The sequence below is a fragment of the Zosterops lateralis genome, assembly GCF_965231275.1.
Source record: "Zosterops lateralis genome assembly, chromosome: 8".
Classification (NCBI taxonomy): domain Eukaryota; kingdom Metazoa; phylum Chordata; class Aves; order Passeriformes; family Zosteropidae; genus Zosterops; species Zosterops lateralis.
The window spans coordinates 15,774,493-15,799,116 of NC_139768.1; the positions used below are offsets into that span (position 1 = coordinate 15,774,493).

General features: G+C 51.3%; 3 protein-coding genes across 12 annotated transcripts in view; 2 read left to right on the plus strand and 1 right to left on the minus strand.

Moving 5' to 3' along the window:
• Positions 1-8,109, minus strand: part of ARL3 (ARF like GTPase 3) — a 28,692-nt gene extending 20,583 nt beyond the window's left edge. Inside the window, exon 1 of the mRNA XM_083866125.1 lies at positions 8,015-8,109. Coding sequence (XP_083722251.1) covers positions 8,015-8,017 — 3 coding nt within the window. The 5' untranslated portion in view covers positions 8,018-8,109. The remainder of the gene's footprint in view (positions 1-8,014) is intronic.
• Positions 8,110-8,145: 36 nt separating this feature from the next.
• Positions 8,146-15,242, plus strand: SFXN2 (sideroflexin 2). 9 transcript variants are annotated; one of them, XM_083866237.1, is made up of 13 exons: positions 8,274-8,371; positions 8,419-8,670; positions 9,353-9,525; positions 9,827-9,997; positions 10,884-10,982; positions 11,135-11,210; positions 11,288-11,373; positions 12,029-12,089; positions 12,161-12,227; positions 12,764-12,813; positions 13,119-13,168; positions 13,410-13,457; positions 13,837-15,242. In XM_083866237.1, exons 3-13 carry the CDS (start codon positions 9,365-9,367, stop codon positions 13,934-13,936), a joined length of 969 nt encoding a protein of 322 aa, XP_083722363.1. In that variant the 5' UTR covers positions 8,274-8,371; positions 8,419-8,670; positions 9,353-9,364; the 3' UTR covers positions 13,937-15,242. The 9 variants fall into 9 exon arrangements, with proteins under 9 accessions (XP_083722368.1, XP_083722366.1, XP_083722362.1 ...); XM_083866239.1 differs by having other exon boundaries at positions 8,419-8,580; XM_083866241.1 differs by having other exon boundaries at positions 8,419-8,471.
• Positions 15,243-18,566: 3,324 nt separating this feature from the next.
• Positions 18,567-24,624, plus strand: part of WBP1L (WW domain binding protein 1 like) — a 58,609-nt gene continuing 52,551 nt past the window's right edge. Inside the window, exon 1 of one of the 2 annotated variants that reach the window (XM_083866601.1) lies at positions 18,567-18,670. In XM_083866601.1, the coding sequence (XP_083722727.1) occupies positions 18,584-18,670 (87 nt within the window). In that variant the 5' untranslated portion in view covers positions 18,567-18,583. Of the gene's footprint in view, positions 18,671-18,836; positions 19,261-24,624 lie in introns of those variants that run through there. The other variant, XM_083866605.1, reaches the window with a different exon arrangement.

Here is a 24,624-nt window from a genome sequence, read left to right on the forward strand (position 1 = left end):
ACCATGTGCTGGGCCCTGAGGGCCAGATGCTCACAGCTGGCTCTCACCCATGGGCCCATGGCTAATGAATTTGAAGGGCTGCATTCGGTACAGCCAGTCACTGCCAGCCCAACAGCTCATCTCCCCGGCCACAGTCCCCAACCCATGTTCTGCCCCAATGATCATCTGCACTTCCACATGTCCAAGGGAAGAGAAAAGGAACAGCAGCAAAAATACCTCTAATGGTTACTTGTTTATATGCATGTCCTAAGTGCCCTTGACATCATTAAAAAGCACAAGTTTTAACTGCATGACTAACAACACATTTTCTTTTCACCTGCAGTCAAATTTACAGTTGTGTCTGTTGGCTTGTAAATCCGTGGATTTCAGCTCAGTGTGGATAGACTCCACAGGAGCAGGAACTCTAAAATTCACACTTCTCCTTCCTTTCTAGGGAAACACTGTATTTCCCATTCTTATGGGCCTGACCCAAAGCCAATGTACATCAGCCAAAGCACCACTGCCGACTTTGGAGAGCTCTGAATCAGGCCCTATTATTTTAGTTTATTGCTCACAGTTAAAAAAAGAAGCTGTTGAAATGCTAATCCTATTCACAGCTCCACTTGCTAAGAGCAGAGCAGTGTATCCCAGAGCAGATCAGGATTAGGTGCCTTTATATTTCAGAATTCAACTCCAAAATACTGAACGCAAAGAAATGTATTACAAAGTATTGCTTATCTACCACGGAGCAATTCTCAAGGGTCGGGAAGAGGAACAGTTGTAAATGTTAATAGAGCTTCTCCCATTGTAGATGGATGCTATTTCTGGGCTAGTGTGACAGCCTATGAGAAAACGATCAGCATCGTTCCATATTCTACTCAAGTGACACTGCTGCATGGCTGATCACAGGATTATCAGGGGTAGCCAATAGAAGAGGAGATATATATAGAAATAAAAGTATTCTCTAAGGTATAAAGTAAGCTGATTTAAAAGGCTGGAAGACAAGCAAGCCAACATAGAGAAGTGGACTTTATTTCAGTAGCTGCCAGCATAGGTTACATGGTCTGTATATACAACTTAAATCAAAAGCCAAATAATAATAATGGTTCCTGTGACTGTCACTATTGTAAATAGTACTTAAAATGTGAATCCAGCATTCTCTGCAAGATTTAAAACTCAAGAAAGCCATGCCCAGATGAGTTTCTCATTTCTTTTCTTTTTAATTTTTTTTAATTGGTCTTATGAACACACTGGCTAGAAAGACAGAAGGCATTTCCTGACAGCCTAGTAGACTGGAAAAAATAACTCAGCAGAGTTTCCTGCTGCATGCCACCACTGTGTGGGACAAGCAGCCCCTGTTGCACACACACTGATGGACACTGATGGACAAGCACTCCTCTGCTGGCAAACACAATGCTGAAACTAACGGGCTGAGGACAGTCAGAAGCAACACCTTGTTTTTGATGGGAGATATCAGGTAGAAAGCCACGAAATGGGAAGATCTGGTGCAAAGATGATGCACAGAAACAACACAGGAGTAGCAGATTTTTGAAGCAGGGCAGGTAACAAATGTCTCATGCTGCAACTCAGTCAGTAGTGAGAAGGGAGGATTCCCAGGATGCCTGCACGGCCAGTGCCAGGCCAGTGGCACAAACTCACTGGAGTGTCCAGGCTGAGAAGCAGGACAAGTCTTTCGCAGGCCGGGGTAGATGTGAGCTGGCTGAGGAGCCACAGAGACGCCTCACAGGAGTGCAAGGGCAGCGTGTCAGCTGCACAGAACTAAGCAGACTGCGGCATCTGTAACAGAGAAGGGAACTGCAGATGCTGCTCAGATAATGAACAGCACAGCATGGCAGCGTGTGCAGCCTTTGGAGAAGGGCAGCCAGACAGAGCAACTCAAGGCTGGGCACAGTCAGCCAGCAACCGCTTCTTGGTCACCTCTGGGTTAAGCAAACTATGTCTTATATCAGATTGGCTTGTTTAAAAACACTTTTGTCCTTGGTGGAAAGGGTTTTTTTTTACAAGCACCATGAGGAGACAGACAGATGGGGTCAGCAATGAGGAGACTGTATTTTCCAGACAGTGAGCGGGGACATACAGTAAGAAAAAGAGACTCCTGACAATTACTATGAAATCAGAGTGGGGCATTAAATTCAGAGATGCAACTTAATGGGTAAGAGCACTCATAAACACATCGAGCATGAAAGCAAAGCTAACCATCTTATTAGCAGCCTTCAGGAAACTGGGATGTGTGGTTTTATGAAAGCATATCATCGCTAGGTTTAAAATACCCACCAAATTATCAAAGGACTTTCAATTATAGCTGCATGCAGTAATCCTATTCTCTCTCTCTCAAAAAAAAAAAAAAAAATACTACATATATAAAAATACAGTGACATTTATAGTCCTAGCTAAGGGTTTTGTGGGTTTATTCAGCTTTAAATCCATGCTGCATACGGGTCTCTTGAACAAGTTGATGCATGTAACTACATCCTGTACCACAGAAGCCACTGAAAGGAGATTCACTTTACAGACCAAAGCAAAAATTGGTTTGGGACAAACAGAGCATTGAGATAATCTGTTTAAATATTGTATCAGATTGGCAATATAAAGCCATAATGGAAAGAACAATTTTCCCTTGTACTGAGGGCTTGACACACGGGGCATGGATAAAAAGCGTGGCCCGCAAGCTGCTGCAAAGCATGGTTGATTCTTACTAGGAAAGAGAAGTAAATGTATTCTGTTTAACTTGATTAGCCACAAGGCTCAGATAATGAGTTCAAAACAAAACTACCCTCAGTCACCACCAATTGCTTATCTACTAGATGTGGATATTTAGGTAGAACCAATTCACTTCACTAAGATGCAATACAGCACAAAGCTCAGCAGCTCAGCCTGCCATTACGACACCATCGCCCCCATCTCTACACCCCTGCAGAGGTGCCCCCTTCTCCACTACTGCAACCACAAGTCACCTGTATTTATCCTCAAGACTCATCTCAGCCAAGCACATTTGCCATTGAGATGACAACTCCTGTCTCCCCACAGCTCCCCAGCACTGCTGAGCCTTATTCCCAAACTTGGGTGACTTTCCTACAACCCTGGGAGAAACTATATAACAATGATATACAAAATATCCATAAAACCAGTCCATGATTCTTCTGCTAATTCCTTCTCTGCCACACCTACAATCCTTGATGAGGTTTAGGCAGCAAACATATCAAGTTCAAACCTGTCTTGGATTCTAGTTATTCGTATCAGTTGGTTATCTCTCACCCCAGACAGACTGTATTTCCATGGCATGGGAGCACCTCCGTGCTCTGCCAGCACAGCCCCTTGCACAGCTCTGGGCACCAATTTATTTACTTTCAGTAAACCAACATGGCAGCAGTTCACCATTTTAAAAGAGTAACTTAGAGGGTACACGTGATGATTTCAGAAAGTCACACAAGAGGAGCTGACACAGGGAAGGACGAGGGACTTAGCTGAGCCAAATATCCTGCCTTGCACACTGGTTATATGAGGCTACATTTGTCATCCAGGGTGCAATCCTGCACACACAGAGCTGGAGGAGGGGAGTCCTTCCTGACAACTGCACTGATTAGCTGGTGCCCTGAAGAATGACGTCTGATTACCTTTATCTTCGGCTGCAGAACTGCAAATGTCACTAATGGTCATAAAATCATCCACTCTTTTTCAAAATACAACCGAAGTAAATTAATCTATTGAGCACAGTTTATTCAATACTTCTTACTCTGGCAAAACTCCCAAAAAATCATTTGCTTGCTGCATGTCTCCACCATATGGTGTCATTCAATGCAGACTTTCTTTCCTGCATTGAAATCCAAAATTTAATGGAGTCGAGTCACCTACAGAGTTTTTCCAGCTCAAACCTACTAATGTAGTTTTCTGTCAAAGAGGTCACACAGCACTTTCCAGTTTGATACATAAACCAATACCAGCATGAATCCTCTTTTCATAATTAAAATCAAACTCCTCTGGTGTCAGCAGGTTTGAAAGAAGTATTTTGCCCTTTGCAGAGAAGAGCCAATGCCCAGCACTGGACAATGTCAGCAGTCTCTGTCTGGTTTCAAAACTTCAAAGTCTTGGCCAGTGACTGGTATACTCTCCTATCTGCAGGTGATTTTTCATATCAGCCTCTCAGCAATCAGTAAAATAAACCAAAAAACATGACATTGAACTGTACTGAAAACCAAAGTAGTGAGACACTTAAAATCCTTGAAAGCATTTTTTTATGGGGCCATTTTAAATAGAGCCATACTGCCAAGGATCAAGGGACAAAATAAAGAATTTCTAGGTATGAGGTACACCTACAGCAGGCAAAACACAGATGATGGTTTTTCTAAAAATATGAGCTCAAGACCAGGAGAAAGATGCCTGACTGTGCATTTAGCTATGCTGGTATTTTATCCTCTTCACCAGATGTGCCTTATGTCAGCTAGACACTCTGTGACTCAGTTTCCTCAGCTATAAAACGGAGCCACACTTTGACAAATCTGGTTTTGACACAATGATGTCATCTTCAATCAATGGTTTTAGAAAAACACTGGCCATCCTCTGGCCCCAGCATCTATCAATAACATACCATGTCTCTTGGTAAAGATTGTTATTACAGTGACAAGGAAGCCACAAGCTCTGCTTCACACAGCATTTCCTAACCTTTGGAAAGCAGCACATCCTTTCATGTAGCAGCCTCCCTTTGCCCTTGCCATGAGCCCACTGCAGATGCTGCTTAACGGTGCCAAAGACTTCAGCACTACACATCTCTCATGCTTTGCACTTTTATGGCTCATCCTTCCCTCCGTGCTCCAACTACGACCTTCCACCACCCCTGCCCCACAGCTGGGAGAAATGCTGGTGTGCTCTGCAGAAAAAGACACTTCTCCTCTGTACTTACTCACTTGGATGAACAGTGAAATAATTTAAACCTCAGCATTAACCCCCTTAATCGCTGGAGTTGGAGCAAGCAGTTGTTGGGGGGAGTTTAAGCACTTTGCAGTGCAATCAGGACATGGCCAGAACGTGCTCACGGGCAGCTACTACGGCTCAGATGACATGCAGTAAATTGTTGCATCAAGCTGTCTGGATGATTTCTGACTGCTGACCCACACCCCCAGGCTGCCATAGCTGCTTTGGATATATTTGCTGCTGTTTCAGAGTTTCTACCACAAATGATTATTCTGTTTTGGTGAAAGTTGAAATCTAGAGAGATAGTGCATTGCTCTCCAGTCCTCTGCCCAGTCCAGCCAGCCCACCAGGCACTCCAAAGTGCCACCCACCCTGCCTGAGAGGCTACAATTCAAAAAACAATTCCAAGAAATGGAAAATAGACAAAGAGGCAGTAAAATGTTGTATCAAATAACATGAACACTGGAGAACACCCAGTCCACCCTCTCTGCACACAAAGTGCTGGATAAGAGCAGCCAGATCCCAGACTACACCAGCTTATCAGGACATCACAAGGCAGAAGAGCAGATCTGGCAGCTGCAAGCCAAATGTGTCCCACAAAGCACTGCACTGCTGGAGGCAGCTGCCCCTCATCTTTACAGCAGATGTCCATCCTGTGATGGCTTTGGTGCCTGGTGTGACATGCCCCATCACCAACTCATCTAAAATAGAGCAGATCCCACAGGCTTTATCTCAATCTCCTTTTCTGTGGCCCAGCAGTAGAGATGCAGCCAGAATTAACCCAGTGAAGACGAGAAGCTGCCTTTGGTGCTCTTGCTTACACCTCCTCCCATGCATGAATCCCTCTACTTGCATGGATCCAGCTTGTGTCCAGAGGGTTCATGGACAAAATAAGGCTTTGCCCTTGGGAAAGCTCCTTCCCCATTGTTATTTCCTTCTGCTTGTGCTCTCTCTTCATGCAGCATCCTCATGAGTGGCTCCACATCCATGGCAGCTCTCTCTCACCACCCCTCACCCATAGTTTCAACCCCTCCTTCCAGTCCTTGCTGCACTTTGCCAGCATCCCATCTGCCCTACCCCAACTGCTCTGGCATCTAAACCCAAATTGTTTCCAACACTTGGATGACCCTGGTCCATCATCCAACCTTTCTCCAACCTCAATTTAGACTGCACTACACTCTCAACACCTCATCTGTCTGCCAGCATTGCCTTCTACCCAAGACACCCAGGTTTTTTTTTTCCTTCAATCCATGCTGCTACCTCTCAAACAATTTATTTATCTTTTCCAACACTTCTTTCCTCCCTGGGACCTTTCCTTCTCTCATCAACATCAAAACTCCACTTTCAGTCTTTCCCACAGTTTATTCTTATTTCTTCTTTTCAAGCCAGACTGTCTCTCATCTTGCCAGCCCATGGCAGAAAACCCCAGAGCACACAACATCCCAGCAAACTATCCCAGCCAGCCAAACACTGACTGGATTTTCCCACTGACTCACCAGACTGTCCATCCCACCCAACTGGCAGTTTTCTTTCAGCCCCTGAGCACTTTGTCCTGGCCATCTCTGAACACCAACCAGCATCTCTCTGCCATGATCGAACTCCCCTTTAAGGCTGTGTATCACAAACTAGCCCTTCCATCTCAGCAAGCTCTCTTCTAGCTCCCTCAATTCCTATAGCAAGGATTCAAATCCCAGGGTGGCCTCCTCACACCTTGGCTGGGTTGTCCAGTGCCCTTTCAGAGCCACAGCTGCTCCCAGACTCTTCACAAGTAATCTCTGAACGCTCTCTTCCATCCTGGCCAGGCCCCTCCATTGCTCCTTCCCTCCTCAGGCCACTGCCATCCTGATCCCCAGCCCTCCCAAGCACCCACCCCTCCATCACACCTTCCACACCTTGACTGAACCAACTCCAGGCACGCTGAGCCCAAAGACCCCCTCCACAGCACCCTTGAGCCTCCCAGCCTCTGTCTAGACCTGATTCACAGAATCACAAAATCTATCAGATTGGAAAAGACCTCTGAGATCAACAGGTGCAATCTGTGACAGAACACTTACCTGTCAACTAGAGCATGGCACCAAGTGTCATGTCCAATCTTTCCCTAACACACCTCCATGGATAGTGACTCCACCACCTCCCTGGGCAGTCCTTTACAATGTCTAATCACTCCTTCTGTGAAGGAATTCTTCTTAATGTCCAGTCTGAGCCTAGCACTGTTTGAGGCTACTTCCTCCTGTCCTGTCACTTGGGTCACTTTGGGAGAAGAGGCCGATCCTCACCTGTCTACAACCTCCTTTCAGGTAGCTGGAGAGTGATAAGATCACCCCTGAGCTTCCTCTTCTACACAATCCCAACTCCCTCAGCCACTCCTCACAGGACTTGTGCTCCAGGCCCTTCAGCAGTTGTCTTTTTTGGGACTCAACCCCCTTCTTTGTGTCCACCATATCGTCTGTGTGCTGCCAGGGCCCCAGCCCCAGCCAGGGCCTTCCATGGCTGGAGGCCCCAAATTTACACTGTTCTCATCCTTTGTATGGTGCCCGAACCCCAGATGCCCCAGGGGGGTACTCAGACCCCAGGCTGGCCACACTCCCTGGTGGGTGTCACACCATCACACCACGGGTCGGGCTGCAGGGAACCACATCATCTGGTCCAGCCTCCCGCTCAGGCGGGGTGATCCTCGAGCACACGGCACAGGATCACGCCCAGATGGTTCTGGAATATCTCCAGCGAGGGAGACTTCACAAACTCTCTGGGCAATCTGTTCCAGCGTGTGGCCACCCGCACAGCAAAGTTCTGTCTCGTATTCAGGTGGAATTTCCTGTGCATCAGTTTCTCCCCGTTGCCTCCTGTCCTACTGCTCGACAGCACCGAGCAGAGCCTGGCTCGATCCTCCTGGTTCCCTCGCCTTGGCACCCCGCTCATGGCCCGAGGCCTGCCCGTGCCTGCCATGAGCCCAGCCGGGCCCAACAGACCCTCCGGCCCCCATCAGCCCACGCTCCGCGCGGGGATCATCCACAGCCTCAGCCGCCCCCGGCCCCGCTGTCGCCGGCCCCGGCCCCCACCCGCCCCCCGGCCCCGGCCCCGGCCCCGCCGCCCCCGCCCCGCTCACCATCCTCGGCGCGGCCCGGGGTTACCATGGGCAACTGCGTCACACCCACCCCGCGCGCCGACGTGCCCGCGCTGGGGGAGGAGCCAGGGACGGCCCCGCCCACAAACGGTGCATGCGTACGAGGGCGGCCCTGCCGGGAGTGGTGGGCGCGGCCGCTCCGGGCTCTGTGATTGGCTGAGGGCGGCCACGCGTCGGAGCGCGGGGGCGGGTGAGCGACACGTGGGCGGGAGGCGGGAGAGGGGCCCGGGACCGCAGGTGGGGACACGTGGGGACGCGACGGGACGGGCTGGGCTGGGCTGGGCTGGGGCGTGCCGGGCTGTGCCGAGCCGACATAAGCCGTGCAGAGCCGAGCCGGAGGTGTGCCGGAGCTGTGCCATGCCGGGCCGAGCCTGGGCTGTGCCGAGCTGTGCTGAGCTGTGCTGTGCCTTTCAGAGGAGGGCAAGGAAATTGGTGAAGGGTCTGGAGCTCGAGTCTTATGAGGAGTGGCTGAGGGAGCTGGGAGTGTTTAACCTGGAGAAAAGGCTCAGAGGGACCTTATCTCTGTCTACAACTACCCTTGGAATGAGGTTGTAGCCAGGTGGGAGTGGGCCTATTCTCCCAGGCAACCAGTGACAGGACGAGAGGCTGTAGTCTGAAGCTGTACCGGGGGGATTCAGGTTGGACATTAGTAAGAATTAATTTACAGAAAGGTGATTGGATACTGGAAAGGATTGCCGAGGGAGGTGGTGGAGTCATAATCCCTGGAGATGTTTAAGGAAAGACTGAACAGGGCACTTGGTGCCACGCTGTAATTGACATGGTGGTATTTGGTCATAGGTTGGTCTCAGATGTTCTCAGAAGTATTTTCCTGCTAGTTCATTCTGTGATTCTGCAATGCCATGGCAGTGCACAGCAGCATTAGAGGGATGTGCAGGATGGTGCTGTGGGAGGCACAGCACAGTGGGGTGCTGTCCTCTGCACACACAGGGGCTGCAAAGTAGTGCCCCTGTAGGAATGCCTGCTGGGCAGCCTTGTGGAGGGTTCATCTGGGCCCTACAGTGCTGTACAGCACCATACCACCCTGAGGAGGGGGTGCCAGGTGCTGTGGGGTGCACCACAAGTGGGGCAACCCCAGGCAAGCAGGGTGACGTGTGAAGGAGCAGCCTGACTGCAGTGTTCTGCTGACAGCAGGAGTGCAGGGGCCTCCTGGGCTCAGGGCTGCTGAAAGTCCAGTTGTCCTGTTAAACATAAACCTGCCATGGCTCTCACCCAGCTGACTGCTCCTGTTGCTGTGGCAGGTGTCCACCCAATAAGTAAGCAAGGCAGGATCCTATTGAGCAGCCTTTTCCCCCTGCCCAGACCTACACCAAAATGGCCACCGTTTCCCTTGGATTCAACATCGACTCCCCACGCTGGGACCAGAGCACTTTCGTGGGGCGCCTGAAGCACTTCCTCAACATCACCGACCCTCGGACCGTGCTGGTGCCGGAGGAGGAGCTGGACCGGGCCAAAGCCCTGGTGGAGGGCTGCAGGTGAGGGGCAGGGGTACAGCTGGTACAGGTGCCATTCCTGTGTTCATGGCCATCCCAAACACTGTGCAGTGTTGCAGGGCCATGGAGGCAGTCATTCCCAAGCAGGTTTGCTGTGATGTAACATCTGTTTGAGGTAGTTTTGGGGGGGTTTCCCAGGCTTCTCCCACGAGCGTCAAGCTGTGACATGCATCCTTCTCAGGAGATGTTTCCCCTGCCTTTCACATGGCAGAGCTCTGTGTCTTGGCAGTGCCAGGTGCTGGCGGGTCTGTGCAGCTTCCCCTGATGGGCTTTGGGCTTGCAGGGCCGGGCTGGTGCCACCAGGAAGCAGCCAGGAGCAGCTGCTCTATGCCAAGAAGCTGTACGACTCAGCCTTCCACCCTGACAGCGGTGAGAAGATGAACTTCATTGGGAGGATGTCCTTCCAGGTGCCGGGGGGCATGGCCATCACTGGCTGCATGCTCCAGTTCTATCGGTGAGCTCCTGGGTACACCAGGTTGGAGACACAGCCCTGACAGCCCCCAGCCCCTCTTGAGGTCCCCGGTGGCCAGAGCATGGCCAGCCTGCCTCCTCTGGGGCTGGGTGCTGCCCAAGGCACACCCTGGCTGTTGTGCTTGCCTGTGTCCTGTGGTCAAGCCCAATGTCTCTAGGCTCTGTCCCCAGCACCCAGCCTGTGGTAGAAGCATCACAGATCCCCCTGGCATGGCTGGGGCTCACCCTGAGCTCAGCTGAGCTATTCCCAGAGCCCCTGTTAAAGATTAATGCAACAAAGTCCTACTTGGCTCCTGCTCTTGTTCTGTGGCCCATAGCAGTCTTTGGAGCTGAGGACCAAATGTACCCCTAGGCCAGGCTGCTTCAGCATCCCCAGCCCCTGCTGACAGCTCCCTGCATTTCCCTTCTCCACCCCCCTGCATTCAAAAGCTTGCTTAGACCCACATCTCCCTGTGTCCCTTCCTGCCCCAGGCCAGTGTCCCTGAGACACCCAGGCACCCTCATTCCCCAGAGCCACTTCTGTACCCATGTGTCCCCTCCTTGCTTCTCGCTTTGACAAAGGCTTATCTCAGCCCAGCAGAGGATGGCTGCCACCCTGCTGAGAGCTGTGTCTCCCACCCCTCCTCAAGTGCCTTGCAGGATTAGGCCCCCCCCTTACTATGCTCCCCAGGGCAACCAGAACTCCTGGGATCATTTCCCAGCTCTGCCACTGGTTTGTCACTTTGCCACAGTTCCTCAGTTTCCCTTTGGAGACACCATGATGAGTGGGTTGCAGACATCTTGGTTGTCTCCTCCCAAGCCTGGCCATGGGCACAGACCAGGTGTCCCTGACAGCCCTCGGGTGCTCTCCCGGTCCCTTCCCTCTGCAGGACAGTGCCTGCCGTGGTTTTCTGGCAGTGGGTGAACCAGTCGTTCAATGCCTTTGTCAACTACACCAACCGCAACGCTGCCTCCCCCATCTCTCTGAGGTGAGCAGGCCCCACAGCATGGAGTGTGTCCATTTGATGCACCCTTGGATGCCCTGTAAAGGCCCTCTATGCCATGTCTTGGGCACAGAAGGAACAGGGCTGAGTCAGAGTTGGTGATTCTGTTGTCTCCCTTCTTTGAAATCGTGGTCCAGGCAAATCGGGGTGGCTTATGTCACGGCCACCGGTGCAGCTCTGGCCACTGCAGTGGGACTCAACCTCTACACCAAGGTATGCCAGGCCAGGGCCAGCTGGGGCAGCTGGGCACATCCTGCTCTCCTGTGCTGATGCCAGCCTGTTTCCTGCAGCGAGCCCCTCCCTTGGTGGCGCGCTGGGTCCCCTTTGCAGCTGTGGCTGCTGCCAACTGTGTCAATATCCCCATGATGCGGCAACAGTAAGTGTCACACGTGGCTGGGGCGCTTGAGGGACCCAGCTCCCTCCAAAGGCAAGCTGGTAGCAGCCCAGCTCCTGGGCTGCCTGGCCTGGTGCCTTGGAGGGAGCTGGAGGGAGGTGAACTGCGGTCTGTGCATTTGCAGTGCTGTGTCTGGTGGAGGGTGCCAGGTGGGATGGCTCAGCCTCCACCTAGAGCAGGAGGGGGATTTTTGGCTGAGGATAGCTGTTCTGGAATCTGTGCTGGAAGATCCCTCAGAGCCAAAGATCTCCTGCATGACATGGGAGAACCCTAGTGCATGATATCCTGATGCTGGGACACCCCAGTTGGGGTCCTTGTGGTGACCTTGGGGTTCCCCACAAGTCACGGCACAAGGAGCTCAGGTGCTCTGTGAACGACTGTCCCGTGGCTCAGCTGTGTATCCCAGGCAGTGTCTGTCCCTAGCACGGCCAGATCATGCTCACAGCTGTGCCCTGAAGATGGCAGCATCGGCTGGGCTGGGGACCGCGGTGCCCCGGGGTGCTGGAGCCCCGCGCCCTGGGGGCATCCAGGGCTGCTGTGCACAGAGGACTCCTCTGGCACCCCCTCACCCCGTTGCTGTGTCCTCATGCTTTCCTGGCCATCCCATCCTCCACTCACGGCTGCCTGTCCTCTTCAGGGAGATCATCAACGGGATCACAGTGACAGATGAGAACAACAATGAGCTCGGCCGCTCCAGGGTGAGTCTGGGGATGGGGATACGGGTTGGGACACGGTGCTTCCAGGGCTCACCTGCTGATTTTGCTTGCAGAGGGCAGCAGTGAAGGGCATTGCACAGGTTGTGCTCTCCAGGATCACCATGGCAGCACCGGGCATGAGTGAGTGTGGGGCAGGAGGGTGCGCAACTGAACTGGGGACTCTCCAGGACCCACCACCTTTCCCTCCCTTGCTTCAGTGGCCCTCATGAAGAAGAGAGAGGCTGGCCCTGCATCTCAAATGGCATTTGCTCTCCTCATCCAGGCATTCCCATCAGAGGCCCTCAAGCCCCCAGCCCACTCCCTGTCAAACCACAGCCCGGGAGTCAGGGGGTGCTCCTATGGCAGTTTGGCCCCACAAGGATGCCTCTTGTGCTCTCTAGCCCTAACCCCTCACCTTGCAGCCTATTCCTGAGACCCTTGACATGCCTCAAGCCCGGAAGGACAGGAGCATGAGGAGCACAGACCGTGCTGCCCGGGTGATGGATGTGTGGGGGTCTAGTGTCAGGTCCTTGCTATCAGCAAACACTCAGTAGCCCCCAGCAGAACTAGCCATTGCCATGGCCTCCAGGTGGATGGTCCTGCTGGGACAGTCCTGCAGGCTGGCTAGCAGGATAGCTGTTCTGGGATCTGGGCTGATCTTTGCTCTCTCTACCTAGTTATTTTGCCCATCATCATGGAGCGGCTGGAGAAATTCACCTTTATGCAGGTGAGTGCATGTTTCTCCTGCCAGTGGGTTCTGTGGTGCCCCAGCTGTGCTTCTCAGCTGCTGGTATGCTGGGGATCAAATGGGGAGTTTCAGAGACTGGCTTGCTTTGCTCCCTCCTTCAGTCACTGATATACTAATGGCCTCTCAAGTGACATGGGGAGGCAATGGGAGGAGGGTTGGCAGAGTTTGTGGTGCACACCAGAGGTGTTGGGCATTCAGTGCTATTCAGAGGGAAGAAGTCTGCCCACCCTGTGAGACGGTCTTGTGGTGAGGCCAGGGACTCACTCTTGGCTCTTCTCTTGCAGCGGATCCGGGTTCTCCACGGGCCTCTGCAGGTGCTGCTCTGTGGAGGCTTGTAAGTATCTCACTGCTCAATCGCCTGTGAGTGCTTGGAGTATGGCTCTAAAGAGATGCTTGAAAAAGTACCACTTTCCCAGAAGGGATTGGAAAATTGCTTACCTTACAGCTTGGGCATTCCCCAGTTATTGGGAGTCATGGCGTGTGAGCAGCACCTCTTGGGCTGAAATCCCTATGGCTGGAGGGCAAACCAGCCTGGGATCTCCAAGACTAATGCTCTGCTCTTCTCTGTTCCACAGCCTCCTGTTCATGGTGCCAGCAGCCTGTGCCCTCTTCCCCCAGCGATGGTACCTGTTTCACTGCTTCTCTCTCCTGCATGGGATCTTGGGAGCCTTCCTCTTCACCTAGTTCTTCTCTGCCCATTCCAGGAGAAGCATGATGGGCACCCACCCTTCAAGCCAAGGCAGTGCCTGCCTGTACATGCTGGTGCCCAGGGCAGCAGGAGAGCATGTGGCTTCCCTGTGCTGGGAGCAACAGGACACCCAGCTCCATTGGCAGCTTTCTGCCTTCCAGGACTGGGAGGGAAAGGTGATGGGTCTTGCCATGAGTCTGCAAGACCCCAGGGACTGCAGAGGACCTCAAATGCCAATGAGGAGGGAGGGTGGCTTGACTGGTGGTTGGGAAGGAGGATCATGGCTCTCAGTGTGTATTCCCATCTCTCCACAGCTCCCTTGCACTGGCTGACCTTGAGGTGGAGCTGCGTGACAGTATCATGGCCAAGCACGGGGACAAAGTGCCGTATGTCTACTTCAACAAAGGACTGTGAATGGAGACTACCTCAGGAGCCGTCGCACCCCTCTGGCCTCCTGCCACCACCAATCCCATGTCCCCTGAGCAGGGTCAGAGGCACAGCCCAGCACAGTCCAGCCCAGATCTGCTCCCCCACCCAGCACCTTCTCCCACTGTAGAATCAGGATCTGACTCTGTACGTCCAGCTTGCAGCACTTTGGCTTGTCCTGAGCCATCCTCATCTGCTGCTGGCCATGTCTCAACATTCCCATGTCCCTCTTGCCCTGAGGGATGCCTGCGCTTCCTGTGCCTTCCTTTGGCTCAGCCTGTCTGGGCCTCACTGGGTTTGGCCCCATGAGGCATGAGGCTCTCTCTCTTGGGGCTCAGAGCACAGCTCTACCTCCAAAAACAGATATCTTGCCAATGCACCAGCAACCAAACCACATTCCTGCCTTAAACCACTACAATAGCCTCTTCCCAAGAGCCAGATCATGTCTTTGCAGGTGTGAAGTGACCTGCTCTCCTGAACCTTTAGAGTGACCATCCCAAAGTCCAGAGACCAATGCTTAGATTATGCATTCCTTGCTCTCAGGTTCAGGTTTTGTTCACTCTGTGTTCGCCACAATCAAGGAAAGAAATAGATAATTGTTTTTAGCTCTAATTTTTTCATTCATCTGAGCACTGTTACCCTTGTCCTACATCTCTGATCCCCACAGTAGAACCATGAAACTTCAGCTTTAGGGGACAATTTTCTCTGTGTCCCCTTTGACATAAGGAAGAAGACACAGAAATCACAGAATTGTTAGGGTTGGAAGGACCTCTGGAGGTCATCTATTCCAACCCCCCTGCTGAGGCAGGGTCATTAGAGCAGATTATACAGGAATGTATCCACAGGAGTTTTGTGTATCTCCAGAGAGGGAGACTCCACAACCTGCCTGGACAGCCTGTTCTAGTGCTTTTCCACCCTCAATGTAAAGAATTTCTTCCTCATGTTGAGGTGGAACTTCTTGTGGTTTAGTTTATGATCATTGCTCCTTGTCCTGTCACTGGACACCACTGAAAAGAGCCTGGCACCATGCCCTTGGCACCTGCCTTTGAGACATTTATATGCATAAATGAGATCCCTCTCAGTCTTCTCCATACTGAACAGGCCTGGCTCTCACAGTGTCCTCATAAGACATGCTCCAAATCCCTCATCATCATTGTGGCCCTCCACTGAACACTCTCCAGTAGCTCCTCTTTCTTGTCACAGGGCTGTCAAGGCATTAACTCAGGCTCTGAATAGCAACACTGTAAACAACAGAGGAAGGTTGAAAAATAAATACAGTGATTTTTAAAAAACAGCTGTGGGTTGTGCTTCTGGCTGATCTCTGTTTCTGGTTCTCTGGGCTGGGCTGGTACATGGGTCTCATGCTTGCCTTGGGAAGGAAAGATGTGGACTTTGTGACCGACCAAGCATCAGGGTGAGGGTGGGCAGAGGGGCCAGGAGAAGAAGGCAGAGTGTAAGGGATGGCATGAGCTCTGAAACCCTTGGGCATTCAATGGCAGCCTTCCCCAGGAGGTTCTTGTGGCTGCAAATCCCCATGGCAAACGAAAAAAAGGTGATTGTGCTGTCCTTACAGTGACACTCATCTTCTTCTTGGGCCTGGAAGGATGACACTGGGTGACCCTTTCTACACCCATGGGTGCTGTATATCTTCAGGGCTGGGCAGAGTTTCATGATGCTATCTTGAGTCAGCCATGAGGTCTCTCCCACCCCAAAGGAGAGCAGCTCTAGTATGCTGCAGCCTACTTTGGAAGAGAAAGGAGCCCAAGTCCTGGACTGAAGCCTCTGCTTTCATCAATTGCATCCAGGCTCTCTGCTGATGGACATCCCTTGGTGGGACAGGCACATTTCTAAAAAAACCACATGACCTGGCTGCTCTGAGAGCCCCATGGCCCAGTGGATGATCCATGCTCCTCCCTCCAGTCAGAGATATGTGTCAGATCTCTAGGGCAGCAGCATTCTCACATCAGCCACAGGCCTGAGTAGAGACACATTACCCACTCTGCTCCTTCAGAGAGAGCAGCCTAACCCAAAAGGTACCTCTTGAAGTGCCAAGCTCTATCCGCAGCACGTTTGCTTCTGCCAAAGCTGCAACAGGCAAAGGATAATAACGTCTCCAACCACATGTAGCAACAGCTAGAAAGCTGTAAAAGAGGTCTGAAATAATTAATAGCAGAGCATAAAGTAGGAAAACATGTTCAAACTTGTATATCTGTTCCCTGAGCATTATCAGATCTCTTGTTAAAGCACAATTAAAATAACAGATAAGCACATGAAATGAAGCAGATGTCACTCCTGTTGGGAGTGGAGAGAAGCTTCAAGAAGACATCTCTGCTCTCTGCTTTTCTTAAGCTCCTTAGCTCACACTGCTCTTGTCCTACACCCAAAACAGCTGTGAGGACTTTCAGAAAAGTACCTGTAGCAGTCTTTTGGGTCCAAGGTGCCTCTAGCATCCTTGGGAACATGGCGATGTTTGTAAAATGATGTGCTGTAGCACCCAAAACCTGCCCTTTCCCTGTTCTTGCTGTTCACCCTTCCTGCCTTGGCAGTTTGGAGGGGTCCTGGCAGGGCAGGGAGCTCTGTGGCCAGTGATTCTGGGGCAGCAGCAAAATTAAGCCAAGCTTGGGATCATGGCAGCAAAGCCTCAGCTGTTTGGCCACTCCATTTTTTCCTGTCCCCAGCTGTACTAGAGGGGCAATGGAGCACAGAGACCCCCTGAAGTGCTATTGCCATCTCTCATCAGCTCTTCCCCCGCCCTGGGGAGGGGGACATGGTGCAGTTTATTGCTTATGGACAGAATAAAAGGTTTGCTCTGGGCTTGTAGAACTGGCAAGCCATCCTTAAGACAGACCTTCCCTCCTGCCTCCCTGAGCTTATAGCAGTGGATTCTCTCTTCAGATCGACATGGATTTATGCCAACTGACAGTTCAGCACAGCAGGGTTTCTAGGTTTCTAGGTTATAGCTGGAATCTCCCCCCGAGGATTCTAGTCGTCTCGACAGCTCATATCACTCTGGACATGGTCACTGCAGCCAGTGCCTGCCAGCCCTCCCCAAAACCACACTAAGTCCACAGCCTGCCTTGGTCTCACTAGGGAGCAGAGGAGTTGCTGCCAAGATGTGGCCAACCTGGCCCCCATTTCCCATTGCAGCAGGAAGGAAACCTCACTGCAAAGAGTCAGAATCAGTCGCATCTCTGCTTGGGAAGAGCAGCAAGTGTTAATTGCTCTCCAACAATGAGTCACACCTGCTCCGGGCTTGTCCTGTGCTCCCGTGAACTTCATGCCTTCTTCCTGCTGTGCCTCTAATTTCAGGCCTGGCTGGGAACAGGAATAAAGCTCCTTCAATAACTGTGTGGCGGAAATGTCAGTATTCCAGCATGTTTACGACCTCACTTCAAATGGTAACCACACCAAAGATGTCACGTTGGTCTGCAGCAGAGCCTGAGCAGGGGCTGGGGAGGCTGCTGGGCTCCCTCAAGCACTGGCAGTCCCAGCGGGAGGCTTGGCCAAGGGCCGGTGGAGGCCGGGATTTGGGAAGAGGAGCCAGCATGGTGTGATGGGTGTGATGGGTGTGATGGATGAACGCCTGCCAGCCCACACCAGCAGCAAGTGGGTGAGCTGATCCAGACAGAAAAAAGCCAGGGCAGGAGATAAGCTACTAAATCAATGAATTTTTTCTGTCCTCTCTTAATACGTTATCTGAGCATCTGATGAACCTCATCATGCCAATCCAGCATGGAGGCTGCCTGGCATCCTGGGAGTGGCAGTGTAGAAACCCTCTGACACCGCCCCAGAAATACGGGCTGTTTCTCCGGAGCTGTGAATCAATGCCAAGTGCCAGTGCCCCCACTCCTGCTGGAGGTGTGCAGAACCACTGTGTGGGGACATGCTGGGACACAGCCACAGCCGGAGATCCTCTTCTCCATGCTGCTTATGTCTTCAGTGGTGCTGGCACCAACACAGTGCTATCCACTGGCCGACTTGAGTCCAGTGCCGTGCTGCTGCTGCCATCCCAGGGCCCTGTCCATGCTGCTGCCGCCATCCCAGGACCCTTTCCATGCTGCTGCTGCCATCCCGGGACCCTCCCCATGCTGCTGCTGCCATCCCAGGGCCCTCTCCAGGCCGCACTCCCCGCTGTGCCCCATGCCCGGGCGGGCTGTTGGGGTTTGGCACAATGTGAGCGCATTGGGGAGGAGGCTGAGCAGGGGTCATGCTGAACACGAGTGACCAGCTGAACGGAGGATGAGTGCCTGGCGGCCACAGGGAGGCTGTGGCTGCGGAAGAGGATGCCTGTGAAGCCCCTTTTCGCAGTGCCCGGTTGTCCTCCATTGTGCAGGGCCGGGGTGGGTGTGTGTGCAGCCCCCTCAGCCTCTCCAGCCAATTCCGCCACTCACAACATGGCGGCCCCAGCACGACCGGGTCTCGCCGTGCCACACTCAAGATGGCGGCCCCCTGCGCGCAGACCCCGCCCCGCCCGGTTTTGCCCTAAGCGACACCGCGCTGAATCAATGGCAAGCCGAAAGCCGCGCCGGCCGCCCAATAGAGGAGTGCCGAGGGCGGGTCCGGGCGCGGGGTGCCCCTGGGCTCCCGTCCCGGGCCGCAGTCGGGCCGGGGAGGCGGGAGCGGGGGGTGGGGGGGATGGCGAGGAGGCTCCGCGCCGCCATGGCCCTGCTGCTGCTCCAGGCCCTGCCCGAGGGGCTGCCCGCCGGCGCGGAGCCCGCCCAGGTACGGGGCCGCTGCTCGGGGGGTCTGGGGTCGTGCCGTGCCGCCGGGGGGCTGCGTCCCTGGGAAAGGGGCGGCTGTGAGTGCGGGGGGCTGTGCTGGCCCTTGGGCAGGGGTCCGGCGGGGCTGGCAGGCTGTGCAGGAGGTGCCGGGGGAAGAGGCTTTGGGGGGCCCGCCTGAGGTTTGGGGAGCCCCGTGACTTGAGTGAAGCTGGAGGAGATGCAGAGCCCCGAGTCTGAGGGTTCCTGTGTACCGTGGGAATGGAGGGGTGGTGAAGGGATCCAGGCACTTGTGGCAGTGCCGCTTGCAGGGGCTTTGTGCGGCAGAGTGGCTGCAGGACGAAGCAGAAAGGTGTTTGACTGGACACCAAGGGAAAGGTGGCTGTGGTGAGGGCAGGAGGCAGGAGCCGGCAGGTGCGCAGGGCCTGCGGGGGAGGTGTAGGTGTCTTTTGGGGGTGATGACAGGGAGCAAGGTGACCTGTGTGCAGACAGGGCTGAAGGAGGTCTGGATGAGCCGGAGGTGGCAGTGGGGCTGCTGGCCAGAAGGCGTGGGTCAGCAGGAAAGTGGGACTTGTGTGGTGCTTCCCAGGACAGGTGAGCTGATTTTTCCGTGGTAGGAACAGTGGAGAAGGAGGTTCGGTGCAAGTCTGTGGGTAGCAGGAAGGGAGATGAAGCGTGTTTCAGCTGGGATGAGGGGAACCAGGCCTTGTCTTCGTAGGCTCTGACCACCCGGTTACTACTTTTGTCATGCCTGGAAAGGGGTTTTTAATGAAGTTGACTCCCTCTTCTTCATCTCTTTACTCTGTTTCCTGTCTATGCTGCAATACGTAGTTCACATCTCCGGTGGTGGTCTTGAGTCCAGTGGTGTAGGCACCTGTAACTTCTCCCACCCCGATGTGTATGTTCAGTGACACTCAGCGAGGACTGTGCTTGGACAAGCAACCTCTGCACGACCTGGATCCTATAGTTCATGGAGTCAGCATGTCTTTGTCACCCCGTGGAGAGCATGGATGGAATATGATGACTTCTGGTTTCATATGGTGTATTCTGTATAAAGTACAAATTGCAGTTTGCATTTGTTGAAGGTCAGAGATAGTGAGATGCTGATCTGTGACTGTAGGCCACAGGTGCCATGGGGTGCATTGTGCTTAATGCCACAGGGATGCAGATGGATGTGTCCTTCTGGAAAGTGTCCACTAAAATACTTCTCAATACTTCTGCAGAAGGAGGAGGCGAGGAGTTTGTCTATGATTATAAATGTTATACCTCTTTTGAATTCTGTTCTTCTTTTCAAGGTGTTGAGAGCACCAGATCTACTTTAAAACTGTGTAATTTGCTGTTGGTAGAGCCATCCCAAATCCCCTTCAACCACACTGAGGCTAAAGCTTGGCTGTTGCTGCCCTAGGGAGCCACATGCAGGATTGTGTTAAACTGTGCGTCTTCCACATTGTCTCAACTGCCTTTAATAGATCGAAGTCCTGGTGCTTGCTCCATTTCACCCACAGGCCGAGGTGCATAAACTAAACGTAAACAAGCACATCTCAGAACCATTTTGCTCTCTGGTTGTTGTGGTACCCAGCTGTGAGCAGTAGTCAGATGCTAGGATTACTTGTATGGTAGCTGTGAGTCTCTACAACCCTATACTTGCTAATAAAAAACCTGCTCTCAAGACTGTGCAAGATGCTCCCTGCATCAGACAGTTTATACATTAGTCAAATGAATAGGAAGTAGAAAAGGAGGAAAGAAAAAAGGAGGAGAGCACATAGGCGATTGTACATCTGGATTGCATGTGGAATAGTGGCATTTGTGACTTGTGGATATACTCTCTAGTCAGTGCACCAGAAATAATCCTAAAATAATATGTCTTGAGCAGTACAATACAAGAGAGTGGGGGAGAACAGCTTTGGCTGCCTACGTTTTCTTTAAGAGCCCTTGGAGAGGGGTGCATCTTTTACTCATTTCCTTTCCATAGTTTGTCTATATAAAGCTCTCACAGCTTTTTTTAGATCTTAAATGTATACTCTGTCTGTCAAAAGGCTGGTATTATCTCACTGCACACTAGAGATTGACAGCTGCCCACTCAAAAAACAGAGTGGTAATGTAGAATCTTGAGAAATGAGCATGTAACAAAAATTCATCTGCTTTGGTGTTGCCTTAGAGTCTGATTTCATAAGTGCCAGTGAGTTCATAGAGAAACCTGCAGCAGGGCAGTGCTGGACTTGGAAGATCTCTGCACCAAAGGTTCCTGTGTTTCTGCCTGAAACCCTGACAGCATTTATCTCTTGTCCTCCCCAGAGTGCTGTTGCCCTTGCTGCCTCTGGTGACTGCTGCCTACTTCCATACACCTTGCAGACATGTGCTGTGTCCTGATTGCTTCTGTTGTCAGGGAGAGATTCTTGCTCAGGGTCTGTGCCCCCTCGCCTGGAAGAACTGTACCACAGACCTGGTGGTCTTAGGCTGGGCTGCAAGAAATGTGTCCTTTAAATAATTCAGGAGGTGGAGCTGTACTGCCTAGCACTGAACAAACATTCAGGAGAACACACTGTGCTCTGCAGGAGTGTCTGATTTTTCAGGTTAAAATAAATCCAGGCTGCCCAGGATCATCAAAGACCTTTCTTTTAACTAAGGTGGATCACAGAGAAAATGATGGGCTATTATATTATCTTCTATCCCGAGTCCAAGTTTATCTGTCTCCATGACTATTCATTGCAGTTTCACTTGTAATCAGAGCATAAAACTTCGTTAACTCGAGTGGAAGCATTTATTAGTAGATTACAGGCAGAAGTATTCCAATTATGTTCTAATAAAATCAGGGTAAACATCATAGAAGAAGGAATCTAGCTGTGTTCAGTAGCAGCTGTAGAAATAGAGTCCTAGCAGTACACCTTAGCTATGTGCTCCCTCTCACTTTGAGGCAGAAGGAAATAAGAAATTAATATATTTCAAAATGAACTGGATAAAATTTGTAATGAAAAATTTCAAATATTAACCATTTTTCTATCATAGCTTGTCTCTACAGGACAGAATAAAGGTTATTTGACTGTCGCAACTATCTATCTGCTTCCCATGACTGCAGCTTAATTATCACATAGTTTTCTCAATTGTTGTTTTCTTCGAAAACAAGAGATTTAAGTGAATGTTAACTATGTGACAAGTCTGTGGAATCCATCTTTCTCTAATAAGGTGGTTTTGAGCCAAAATCTGGCAGAAGTGTGTTCTTCTTAAAGACTGATTTAATCCCAAGTTAAAGAGTTTGCTTGAAGTACTGTGACTTGAGGCGTGATTCATCATATGTGGCAGAGGACAGACAGATCATTGCTGTAAGGAATAACTCAGCATGACTGTCACTGTGGCTAACACCCCTGTAAAAGAGTTTCTGTCCAGGGCTGTGACCACAGCTCTGATTGCAGCAGTGTGGAGTTACCATGCTTCAGCCAAGGCTTTGGCTGGATTCACGCCCTTTCAGAGCATCACTTCAGGTAGTCTGTGAACTGAACAGCAAAGTTTCAATTCTCATCTAACAGGCTCCTCATCTGTAAGTTTAAAACAACGTTTTTGATTAAGGTAAAGGTAATTAGTTACAACTTCACTTCTATCTCCTGAAATGCATCAGGTTCCTTCAGAAGGAGAGCTGCTTGTGTAGCCATAGGATGTATTTTGTCTGCCATATCTTCGTGACTCTTGGTTTTTTGGCTTGCTAATATCCACAATTTTGGCAGGAGGCAGCAGAGATCAAAGTACGTGGTGTACTTGCTCAGAACAGGAACCTCTAAATAACTGCAGGCTGTGTTAAGGACTGCTCTTTCTGTGATGATTATACCACTGAACTCCAGTGTCTCATCTGTATAGCATGCTTTCCTACTGATTAAATTTTGTTTGTGAGTTGCACTTGTAATTACACAAAATGCTCTAAGACTTTCAACTTGCATCTCTGCAGCTGGGCAGCAGATGGAAAGCCTGGTCTGAAAATGTCCAGTGAACCCTGGGGAGGAGAGTGGCAGAATTCTTCATTGAATTCAAGGCATCTCCTGTGACTGGGACCTGTCATTGCCTTGCTGAGAATTTCGCTGCCACCTTGCAAATATTAGTTAACAAAAATATAGTACCTTTTTTAAGAATGAACTTGGGCAACTGTTGCAGAGCTGTGGTGTGCCAGAAGGGAACTTGCAAGGTTTCATCTGCCACAGTTGTTTTGCTATGGTTGGGGATTCTTCCATCCTCCCAGCCTGTTGGTCCAGGTCAGCCACATCTGGCTGGTGGGAGCATCCAGTGCTGAGTGTACCTGAGCAGTGGCTCTGCTGTGTGAGCTGCTGCTCTGCAGGAGGGATCCTGCTCAAAGTGGTCATCTGCCATTGGCCCTGTTAGGGAAGCAGAGGATGGATGCAACTCAATGTTTGGCCACATTTCAACAGCAGTAACTCAGACCTGGCTAAAACACCCTCTGAACCCTCACTTTGATTTCCAGAAGTGCTGCTCCTTTAAGCATCTTCGACAGCTGCTTTTCTGATGGCAAAAATGGGAACTCTACTCTTTTATATGGCCCAGTCAGCCTGTATTAACTTAGTGTTATGTTGACATTCACCTTCATCTTTCTGTGGTACTAGAAATGCACAAATGTTGATAATAGTTGTGTTTCTTTATGATCCTCCATACCTCTGAGGTAACAGGCAATAGGCAGTATATTTACTAAATGCAAACACTGCCACCTTTTCTTTTTGCCCTTTTCCCCCTCCTTTTAGTCACATTGGGAGGATTGGCAGGATTGAATAGACTTTTGCTTGTGGCAAAAACTTACCATTGGGCTAATGATCCTGTGGCCTACTTCTCCATGCAGGGCTGTTGGTGATGTGCCCTGTGGTTGTGGCTGTGCCTATGCAAAGGTCTCCTTGTCAGGATGTCCAGCAGTTTCAGTAATGCTGAGCTGCATGTGGCCTTTTGTTCTGTCTCCTGACAACACGTACTTGGTATCAGGTTTGGGGATATTCCTTTGATCTGAGCTGCCCTGCTTTACAGGGTAAGAATTTGCCCTTTCTGGTTAGCTGCATAGGAATCCTCTGAGCTTATTAATGCATATAACCAATGACTTTATGGCTCTACACAGTCCTGTCTTGCATTTGTTTCAGAGGGTTCATGAATCCAAGACAAGCAGGCAAGCTGTGCTGCTGTTTTTGCAGTGTGAGGGAAAGGACTCAGCATGTCAGAGATCTTAAAAGCTGTCTCTGAGGCAGGGCTGGCGACAGTCCTGGAAGGGCCATTAGTCATGGCAGGGCAGAGATGCTCATTGCATGTTGCAGGACAACCTGATTGTGCCAGGTTTTGGTCTGTGCTTCTGAGTCAGAAGGAAAAGAGCTCAGGGTGAGGAATGGCATTCTTGCATGAGTTCATAGAGAGATGCTTACAGGGAAGTTGGATCCCTCATTCCCCCTTGCTGTCTTGTGTGATTGGAAAGCCTACAGCTAAGAAGAGACATGTTGAGATGCCAGCACCTGGGTGCTGTGGCAGTGGAGCCCTGACATGTGATTGTGTGGCTGGGCCTGTGAAGAGTGCACATAACAAACGTGCCTGAAATAACAGCTGGCTGGAGAGGACAGGCTTGCCAAGCAGGAATTGCATGCCCCTACCTTGCTTGTTAAAAGGAGTGTGTTGGTGTGGCAGTCACAAATGAAGCTTTTTCCCTGAGTTCAGGGGCAGATAACTGTTTGGCTGCAAAGGAAGGCTCAAGGTGCTGCAGAGACCTGCTGTTTATCTGCTTGGACAATGAAAAGCTTGATTCTTCTTTAATGATGTGATTATCAGTGGGATCACCACCTCCAGTATTATTTTTAGATGATAGCTGTGGTCTGTGCAACGGCTTTTGGAACTGCAAACAGAACAGTTCACATGCGGGGAGGGGTTTGCTAGGTGCAGAGTGATGGTGGCAGACTGATGCAGCAGGACAAACCATTTAATGCCAATGTG